Source organism: Corticium candelabrum, chromosome 3, assembly GCF_963422355.1.
Source record: "Corticium candelabrum chromosome 3, ooCorCand1.1, whole genome shotgun sequence".
Classification (NCBI taxonomy): Eukaryota; Metazoa; Porifera; class Homoscleromorpha; order Homosclerophorida; family Plakinidae; genus Corticium; species Corticium candelabrum.
This window is the reverse complement of record NC_085087.1, coordinates 7306036-7316035: the sequence shown is the minus strand read 5'-3', so window position 1 is coordinate 7316035 and position 10000 is coordinate 7306036. Positions and strand designations below refer to the sequence as shown.

At 43.7% G+C, this 10000-nt stretch overlaps 4 protein-coding genes across 6 annotated transcripts in view; 3 read left to right on the top strand and 1 right to left on the bottom strand.

Moving 5' to 3' along the window:
• The window catches only part of LOC134177243 (centrosomal protein of 83 kDa-like), a 14348-nt gene extending 11955 nt beyond the window's left edge, over positions 1-2393 (top strand). For 2 of the 3 annotated variants that reach the window (XM_062644021.1, XM_062644020.1), the window contains exons 4-8: positions 127-460; positions 529-641; positions 699-1381; positions 1449-1544; positions 1618-2393. In XM_062644021.1, the coding sequence (XP_062500005.1) occupies positions 127-460; positions 529-641; positions 699-1325 (1074 nt within the window). In that variant the 3' untranslated portion in view covers positions 1326-1381; positions 1449-1544; positions 1618-2393. The remainder of the gene's footprint in view (positions 1-126; positions 461-528; positions 642-698; positions 1382-1448; positions 1545-1617) is intronic. The other variant, XM_062644022.1, reaches the window with a different exon arrangement.
• Positions 2394-3720: 1327 nt separating this feature from the next.
• On the top strand, positions 3721-5081 carry LOC134177345 (uncharacterized). Its single transcript, XM_062644120.1, has one exon. The coding sequence runs from the start codon at positions 3768-3770 to the stop codon at positions 4734-4736; it is 969 nt and encodes a 322-aa protein (XP_062500104.1). The 5' UTR covers positions 3721-3767; the 3' UTR covers positions 4737-5081.
• A 521-nt stretch (positions 5082-5602) lies between these two features.
• LOC134177426 (zinc finger CCCH domain-containing protein 13-like) lies at positions 5603-7486 on the top strand. Its single transcript, XM_062644204.1, has one exon. The coding sequence runs from the start codon at positions 5717-5719 to the stop codon at positions 7175-7177; it is 1461 nt and encodes a 486-aa protein (XP_062500188.1). The 5' UTR covers positions 5603-5716; the 3' UTR covers positions 7178-7486.
• A 1756-nt stretch (positions 7487-9242) lies between these two features.
• Positions 9243-10000, bottom strand: part of LOC134177288 (glutamic acid-rich protein-like) — a 795-nt gene continuing 37 nt past the window's right edge. The window contains exons 1-2 of the mRNA XM_062644070.1: positions 9774-10000; positions 9243-9689 (exon numbers count right to left, since the gene is read on the bottom strand). The exon at positions 9774-10000 is cut by the window's right edge and continues 37 nt beyond it. Of these exons, the coding sequence (XP_062500054.1) occupies positions 9393-9689; positions 9774-10000 (524 nt within the window). The 3' untranslated portion in view covers positions 9243-9392. The remainder of the gene's footprint in view (positions 9690-9773) is intronic.

Below are 10000 nucleotides of genomic sequence, written 5' to 3'. Positions count from 1 at the left end.
TTCGTGCGTGCGTGTGTGCGTGCATTGTGAGTGCGTGCGTGTGTATGTGCGTGCATGCGTTTTTGTGAGCGCGTGTGGCACCCGGTGTGTGGTTGCGTGCATGTTGACGTCGGATGTTTTCTATAGACGACCCTAACTAGAGAACTAAGTTTACAACTGCGAGAACGGACACGCGAGATCGACAAACTACGTTGTAAACTAGACGTTGAGAGATACGGACGTAAGGAGGCGCAACTGCAGCTCGGCTATCTATTGAACGAATTCGTTCAGTGCTGCCTACAGATACCTCATGTGACTAACGATCCCAACCTAGAAAGAGTTCTAGAAGAGCTGCGAACAAAATGCGAACATTTGCCTGAGTTTGGTCTTCAACTGGCAGCTGCCATCGATGTATTCCACGACGTTCCCACTGTCGTTGAATTTCTTCAGATTAAGGATTCAGAATCTATTGACGTTGCCGGTGAGACCGACTTTCTTAGGGATTGACTTGTTTTCGAGTTTAACACTGAGGCGTTTTGCTGCTATTAGAGCTGTCACTAGCTCAAGTTAGAGACAAAATAACGGAACTTCAGGCAAACGAGAAACGGCTGAGACGCGAGGCAAGAACCCAAATCATTGACCAGATGAGAAAGCGAAAACAAGTATTGCATAACATATCCGTTTGACGATTCTAATTAGTAGTCATTGACGTATGCTAGGGGTCCGCAAAAATCAAAGACTTGGAAGAAAGACTAGACAAATGTGAGGCTGAAAAGAGATTAAACGAGGAACGACTGAACGATGAGAACCACAAACTACGACGCGAGCTGGATGAGCATCGCCGTACCTTGGGAAATCGAAGTTCATACGCGGCGGCGGCGGCTCAGTCTGTGAGAGCATTAGTGGAGCTCGTCGAAGAACAGAAAATGGAGCTGAAAGCTGGAGGAGAAAATCTGCGCACAAAGGTCCTATGTCTTCAAAAGACCGTAGACGAATTACAACGTGACAAAAACGAACTTGAATGCAATGTTGACCACCTCAGAGCTACGGCACTAGAAGAGGCAACTGCAAAAGTAAAGGAAGATTTGGATATGTTAAGGTTAGAATGTGGCAGACTACAGAGTGATAGGAAATCGTTGGAAGAACGGCTGGAGGTACTACAAGAGACAAAGAAACGGGACAGCATCAACAACCGGTCCCTGTCTGAAACAGTGGAACGGTTGGAGCGTCAGGTATACAGCAAGATGTTGCATAGAAGTGCATGCAGCGTACTCGGACAGCGTTATAGTATACTTTACTGCATGTGTGTCTTACGTAGATTAAAGAACATCAGTCTGAGATGGTAGCGATCCGGAAAGTTAATGCATCACTATCTGAAGCTAAAGAGAGGGCAGAGACAGAAGTATTGCTTTGTTGTGTGCGACTAGTTAAAGAAGATTGCAAACTACATGCATATGTCTGTTATGTAGCTTGAGGCCCTAAAGAAACGTTCACATATTGTACTCGGCGAACAACAGAATCCTGTGTCAGTGCTGCCCGCGGATTCATCTGGAATCGGTTCACATGTGAGTCACCATGTTGCAGCAGTCAGTCAGTGCATTATGTATCTTCTAATATTTGAACGTACCTTGTACGTAGCAGTCCACTGGCAGCCTACATTCTCAAGTGGGTTTTCACAGCCTTGCTCAATCACAGTTTCTGCCTGACTCTGTAGAGCCAAACCATCTTGTTCCTCGTACCTCAACAGCTGATGATGTAATGACTCAGTCTCTACCCCCAACGCTGCACAGCCTTGCTCCGTATCAACGGCCTTCTACAATGAATTACCCAAACGAAGAAAGGCTCAAACGCATAGAATCTCAAAGACGGTCGTCTCTGCAAAGCAGAGAAGGCGAAACAGCTGCCACAAATGCTGCCACCGGCATTCGTGTAGACTCCGGTCTTAGTCATGGAGTGAGTGACATCAGGCGCGATGTCATGTACACGAGAAGTCCCGTATCTGTTGGCAGATCCTTGTACACGTACAGTCTTCCTACTCGAAAGTCAATGCAATGTCTTAGATGTAATTCGTCGTTTTCCGTTGACGACCTCGACAAGTACGAAAAGCATATCAAAGAATGTTACTCCGACGTTCAATAAACGAGCAGCAATGTGATGTGAAAACTAATCATTTACTCATAGTTTATAATATAGATATACGCTGATTATGTCTGACCAATAGGTTTGCTAAACTTTGTATAGCTTCAACTTACTATCTCCGGTATATTGCAATTGCCCACGAGTTTAGAAACTGCTTAGAACGACTATATATTTTGGTATATAGAATTACGTATATAGTATAGTTGTATACTGTTAGATAGATAATAAGGTTGCTCAGCTACGTAGTTCACGAAGACTTGTAACATACAAGTAGTTTTGTCAGTTTGCCCGGCGTCTAAGCAACAAACATCATAGTAAGAGCGCATGCGCATTTCGTGCAGTCTGCCTGCTGATCGGCGTTCTCGATGATTGCCCGACCTACCGGCTCCTGGTGACACGTGACCGTGTGAGTAAATTAGCGACACTTGCAAATTATACGATTTCCTTGACGCTTTACAGTAGCTGCGAATGCCGAATTTGCCGGTTCTCTTCTCACCAAAACGTGAAGAACAGACGGTATAGTTCGAGATGAACGCCTCGGTTAGGGAAATTACAGAGAGTTTCTATTTGTGTTATTCAACTAAAGAATGCTTTTGTTATTAGAACGCCGCCATTGGTCGCATCAAATACAAGCTGCTAAATCATGCATGCAGGTAAGACACAAAAACCAATGTTTGTCGATACCTTAATGACCAATGGCATAGATTTGATGTGACTGACAGTTCAAACAGACTGTATAGACAAACAAGATTTAGCAACCAGCTAGACATGCAGTAGGGAGCATGTAGTAAGCAATTTCTAGCAAAATAATCGATGTCAATTGAATTGCAGTTGCAGCAAAAAGACAAGATGAGAACACAATCTGACAATGAGAACAAAATCAAATGAGACGCATACAGTTCACATGGAGCTTCATGATATCGATCACTCCAGTAGAAAACCGACTCCCAAACATACGAGAGTAAAGGCATGACTCTAAGCCAGGCCTAGACGCAGCAGTAGTACTAGTAGAAGTAGCTGTGGCCAATATGTCAGACGTGGTCGTATTGCAATCCACACTGTAAAACTGCCCAACAGACAACACTAGAGGTACGTTCCATTGACAGCTGTAACCTGAATATTGGAAAGTCTTCCATTTTTTACCACGTTCGCAAGTTCTTCTGCTGCATCTTCGAGTGTTTTGTTATCTGAGCTAATTACAGGTGTTACCATACCGGTCGTCTGGTAGACGCCCAGGCAGTTCAAATCTGCATGAAGCAATTGCATGAATTCTTACACCTGTCACTATTTCGTTGAGTGCCATCGGTACTACGCTTTGTGCGGTCAATGGTAAATGGTAGCACTCCGACACCCTTTTGTCTAGCCACCGCAGTTTCTGTGTAAATTGACATCAGCAAAACTCTGCCAAGTCTAGAGTAGACAAGATGTATATCCACAAACATACATGCAAGAAGTTGCGCGGCGTTTAGAAGGCACGTGATACTAAACAGGAGACATGTCTGAGTTGCTAATTCATACGTCTATCCGGGATTTTTCAGACGTGTTATCCGGGATTTTCAGATGCCTTATCCGGGCTTTAGTTTAGCTTGGCGGTGTAATACAGTAGTGTACGTAAACAGTACCTGCAGACTAGCAACTTTCCTGTGTTGATGAAACTTTTGATGGGTGAACACGGACGATCATCAAAAGATGTAATTGTTGTACAATCAGCTCGCTACTTGGACAAACCGACAACGAGGACGATTGGGACAAAATTGCGTTCAACGACGAGGGAAAGAGACGGCTGTGATTGGGATAGAGCTTCTTGGGTAAACGCCAAGTGTGTAGAACTTACGCATGCGCAGTTACATGCTTGTGAGGATAAGTCCATGGAAGAGAGAAGTATCACAGATACATCACGTGACACTCTAGCTGGCCAAAGGCAGGATGCAGTTTTGAAACAGCGTGGAAAGAGAAAAGCGTTTGTTCCGAAAAGATTTATGTTGGAAAATTCATTTCCATTGCATGTGTCTTCAGCCACGACGTCATCAGAAAATAATATTTTGAACCTTGGTGACAGTACTTTTGTTGGTACAGCAAATCGCATTGAAAATCACACAAAAGTAACTTCTGTGTATACAAGTGATAATGGAAGTAAATTGCAAGGCAATCAGACGTCTTCTGAGTTATGCCAGAATTACCCTGCTTTCTACAGATATCTAGAGGAGATTCATTGCAAAAAAGCAATGGGACAGTCTCGGTCACAGAGATCGCAATCTGGTTGTGCCAAAGCTGTGAAGCAACAACAGCCATTCGGTCGTCCACGTCAAGTGAAGCCAAAGACATGGCAAACAAGTTCTAAAACTGTTGTTAAATGGGATCATATTTATGCAAAGAACACATGTGACATCACATATTGGCACAAATCTAGAAGAAAGTGCAAGGGAAGGTTACCTGGTTACCATCTTACTTCGACATCTAGTGTATCAGACAAACAGCGACAACGTTTGCTACCCAAGAGCACAAGTCAGTCTTTGAATCGATGTAACAGTACAATGTCACAACAGAGTCGTCAGTCACAGTTGCCGTTTGACGAAATCCATCGGTCTTGGAACACAACAATTAACAGCCAAGTTTGACAAATCTAAACAAATGTAGTGTACATGACAGGACGAAAGCCAACTATACGAATGGCAATAGTGATGCATAAGAGAATGACGTTATTGTCACATCGTAGGTGTTAGGAACTTCGGAAGTGCAAAGTAAATATGTTTTTACACAGCAACTTGACATGCTTGATTGCTCATATTAATTAAAGGAGCTAATTCATCATGAATTTTATTAATTTCAAGAATTTTTGTTTCCTACAAAATCTTACCAAATACAAGATTTTGGTAGCTATCATGGGTTTTGTAAACTCTGGAATATAAGTTGTTATACCGTATTTATTTATGTATGTGTATGCAGTTCTGAAGGTGAATGTACAGGTGCACAATAAATTTATGGAGTCAATTTGTATGCATGTTCTCACCCATTGAAAGTATGCTGTATATGCTGTCTATATAGTAGGAGACATATTGATGATGTTTGGTGGAAACAGCAGCCTTGCTTGGTGGATTCTTTATCTGTTTAGTGTATTGTGTGAGTGGGTCAGATTGTCTGTCTGTCTCTCTGTCTCTCTGTCTCTCTGTCTGTCTGTCTGTCTGTTTCACTGTCTCTCTGTCTCTTTGTCTCTCTGTCTGTCTCTCTGTCTCTCTGTCTGTCTGTCTGTCTGTCTGCCTGCCTGCCTGTTTGTCTGTCTGTCTGTCTGTCTAGTCTGTCTGTATACATTCTTACAAATTGAATCTACCAAGCGTGTCTGTTTGTCCGTTACTATGATTATAAACACTCAAGAAATTTAACATTTAGACAAAATCGCGCATGCCCAAGGTCGCATTCTTCTAGTGATTTGTCTAAAGACTTGCAAGAATGCCAACTTCCGGTCTCATTGATTCCAACTACACGCACAAAAACTGTCTTTCGTGCAGCCTCTGATCAGTCTCAACCGTTTCCAGGTAACCATCAATACGACCTCTCGCCCCTCCACCGACAGACCGTCCTTTCTACAGCGGGGTCTCTCATGGGGGATCCAGACTCGCCGCCATTCAACGGAGACGTCTACCCACGCATCTGGTTCGCCGGCGAATTGCCACCCGAAGGGCAGCCACCGACGACCGACATGCCGTCCGACTGTCCGGACGAGTCCGCGTCAATGAAAGTCGCGTCTACTCGTCGCGTCGAGAAGACAAAGAATGCGGGCGCTTGCGAACGAAACGGCGGAGAGTCGGGCGAGAAGCCAGATGGATGGGTAGACGACGAGACACTCCCAGGCGACGACGAAACGTCGGCGTCGGCTGGAATCGAGGAAGAGGGCGAAGAGGATCCGGAGCAGAGATTGGTGATCGACTTTGATGACGGATCACTGGCTGCAGACAGTGAAATGGACGCGAAGAGACGCAAGAGGAAATCGTTTCGTCCTCAAAAGTATCAGCCTGGTGCTCGACGAGAGGCGCCAGCGATTGTTCAAGACCATCTGGCGGGCGAAGCCGGGCAGCAGACTGGTGTGGAGGATTGGAAAGTGACGAGTGAGTTTGATAGGCAGAGAGAGTATAATCGTGAGTACAAGAGGAAGCGGCGCTCGAATCCCGACGTTCGAGCGAAGGAGCGCGAACGTCAGAAGGAGTATCAGAGATTGAGAAGGTCTGACCCCACCTTCGTTGCCATGGAGAGGCAGAAACGCAAGAACCGGCAACAGGAGAAATGTACTGACCCGGATCTGCTGGAGAAGAGACGAGCGAGGCAGAGAGAGTACGCGCGAGCGAGGAGGGCCAATCCGGAGTATGCAGCTCGAGAGCGAGAGAAGAATAGGTTGTATCAGAAGCAGCGACGAGAGGATCCGGTTTTCGTCGTTCAGGAGAGAGAGAAACAGCGGCACAGACTAGAGCTGTTACGACAGAAACGAGCCAATCCCGAGTTTGCTGCCAAGGAGAGAGAGAAAAATCGTGAATATCAACGACAGAAGAGGATGGATTTGGCGTTTCTGGCGAAAGAAAGAGAAAAGCGAAAGGAGAGAATAGAGACAGTTCAGATGACCGCAGACGAACGAGCCGACCAGACAAATGACCAATTTAATGTATCACCAGAGAGGACAGAGTGTTTAAGCGATGTCACTCACAGGTCTGAGATTGTGACCCACCCAATGATATACGGTTCGACAGCAATAGTTGAAGGTGACATAGAAATTACGTACGAAACAAGTAACGTTATTGTCAACAGTAAGAATGAGGAAAATAATGCGACTGCCGGAGATCCTCGAAGTCACTGCAATGAACAAATGGAGGATTTCGAATGTCAAAGTGGCGACATTATAAACAAAGATGGCAAACACGACTCGAATGCAAATTTGAGCAATAATCCGAACAACACCAAAGTATCGAGTTTGACATCAAACGAGCATCGTAATGTGGACAGTAGCAAATCGAACGTGCAAAGACTCAAAGAGGTGGCTGTACAGGGTCCGGTTGTGATGGATCGGAATTAAGCAAGTTCACAGCTTGAAATCAGTGGCATTAAAATATGCTCATGCATGAGCAGACAACTGAACTATGTGTAGAGAACTGAGATAGACGTAGAGAGATACTGCCATCGAACAACCGGTCTTTTGTTTTATGTTATTGTTTAGATTTAGAGAGATGACACTGTATACAGTAGTGCGGAAGGAACAAGAATGCACGATGTGATTGTGCTCTCACTCTGTAGCCCTTGAATAGTAGTACTGTACACAACTGAAACAATCTGAGTCTGTTTACACTGTCTATTGCTCGGTAGTACTAAGCATTTGAATGTTGAATGGTCGTACTCTGACTACATGTTGTCTATTACAGAAGATTTGTCGGGCAATAATTAATACTAATTGAAGAGTTTAATTAATTAATTAATAATTAATACTAATTGAACAGTTTAATTAATTAATTAATAATACTAATTGAACAGTTTAATTAACTAATTAATAATTAATACTAATTGAACAGTTTTATTATTTAATTAATTATTAAGCAGTTTAATTATTCTAACAGTTTGAAGTTAGCAATTGTTTAATTAAATCAAACTAAAATTAAGAAATAAATTAAAATTAAAAAATTAAAATTAAATTAAAAATAACTGTTTCATTACTGAATTTATTAGATAATGGTCACGTGGTTGAGTCCTCATGCAAATTAGAGGTGTCTGACTACGCTAATCCGGGAATATGCAACACTTTACATTCTGTTGCCCGTATGTTAAAGTCAAATCAGCTTGTGTTCGTTGGCTACTGTTAGGATGGTGTGGTTAAACGATGAAGGCAAAAACGTAACGATGGTCCAGAATGAGAGGCGAGGCAATTACGTACACAAGGCGCTACTTGCAGGTGAGACTGCCTGGAAACTATATTGTGCATTATCTATGCTCTACATACTCTACGACTTAACCGGACAGCATTGGCACACTTGTGGTCTGATGTCAACTTAGTTTCTGGTTAACCTTTTTGTAGTCTCGCGTTGCCAGACCCTCTCCCGAGCGTTATATAGCGCGAGAGACGGTTTGGCAACGCGAGGCTAATGTGACCTTGCAAGCATGTGCTCTGACTCAAAGCCATATATATATATATATATATGGCTCTGCTCTGACTTGTAACCTCGAACTTCCAGACCAGAGAGAGCGCGAAGTGCGCGAACTCTAGTCTGGACCAAGTCGATACTAAAATGATTTCGGAAGTATTTATCAAAAGCGATGCTAAATGGTGGTCTAACAGCGTAGGATCGTTTTACCTAGATCAGCATATCATTTTTAAATGGCATGAGCTGTCACGAAAAAAGAAGAGACGTCTGCCGTGTTTATGGCAATATCTAGGTGGACGGCATAAAACCACGACTCTTTGATTCTTTGGCAGACCGCTAGCTAGTCTAACCACTCGACTGGCGAGACTGTACCGCTCGACCAGTTGTCAAAGATGATGGTCTAGCAATGCTGCTGTGCATGTCCTGTCACTGCAGGCTTGAAAATATCGAAGAACTGAAGCTGAAACCAAAACTAAGATGTGTGCGTGCACCAGAGTCTTCATCACGGCTTTGGCGTGCACTTAGCCATCCATGAGGATTTCACACGTGAGCAATCAGCAGTAGTGCACCTAGCATAACCAATTACTGCTAAACCAATCAGAATTTACAACCGACATTCCGTTGTAAGGAGCTGATTGGCTTAGAAGGCTATTTCTGAAATCATTTTAGTATCAGCTAGGTCCAGACTAGAGTTCGTGCGCTTTGCGCGCTCTCTGGTCTGGAAGTTTGAGGCTGTCTGACTTGGTGTGTCATTTGTTCAGTTGGGAAACCCAGCTGCTGTGTCTATCTGACGGTGGTCTTCTCTTTTGTATGGTTTGACATTTTAGTGTCTGATCAGCCGAATGTCATTTCTTGTGTGACCCCATAATGTTATATACTGAGGTACGTACACAATACTGTGAGTACATGTAGAGAAACAGACCAACTTTGTGGGCACTACAGTAACTGTGGTAGGTTAACGTAAGATTCTTTTCAGTCACCATTGGCAAATCTGCTGTGCACAATGTGTGAATTGCCGACAATTCTTCCAACTTTTACAGACATATCACAAACCATGCAACAGAAATCTAATGTCTACGCTGTTAGACAACAGCCACATGGCTGTTAACACGGAAATCAGCGGATCCTGACACGTAATTGTTTCAATTTTGAATTGGATTATCTTCTTGGTGCCTTAATTTGGGTAACCTTTGAAATCCCGGTTCTCTCCCAGTTGTCCCAGTCTTCATCTGACTTGTCCCAGTCTTCATCTGACTTGTCCCAGTCTTCATCTAACTTGTCCCAGTCTTCATCTGACTTGTCCCAGTCTTCATCTGACTTGTCCCAGTCTTCATCTAACTTGTCCCAGTCTTCATCTGACTTGTCCCAGTCTTCGTCTAGAGTCAGAGCTCTGGTAATGAACTTGCTATGAGAATTTGCTTCTTTTTGTTCCTCTTCTTGTTTCATTATGTTGCCCTACAAAAAGTAACAGGAATACTTCTACTACCATTAGCCGGATTTAGAATCTAGCATTGTCATATATCTGCATGTGTACAGTACCATAGCTCTGATTTTAGTCTTGAATGTTTGTGCTCTGCCCAGTTTCTGCAGTCCATCCCGTTTCTGCGTTTCATCCCGTTTCTGCAGCCCATTCCATTTCTGCAGTCCATCCTCGAGCTCTTCAGCTCTATCATTGTATACATCAGAATCACAGGCCCAGTCATAATTGGTGCAGTCAGCTGGTGTGATGGAGGTCTCACGTGCATGTGAGATGGCTAAGAAGCCAG

Bases quoted from the DNA above. Each gene is read 5' to 3' on its own strand.
- LOC134177345 (XM_062644120.1), top strand. From the start codon at position 3,768: ATGAAACTTTTGATGGGTGAACACGGACGATCATCAAAAGATGTAATT.
- LOC134177426 (XM_062644204.1), top strand. From the start codon at position 5,717: ATGGGGGATCCAGACTCGCCGCCATTCAACGGAGACGTCTACCCACGC.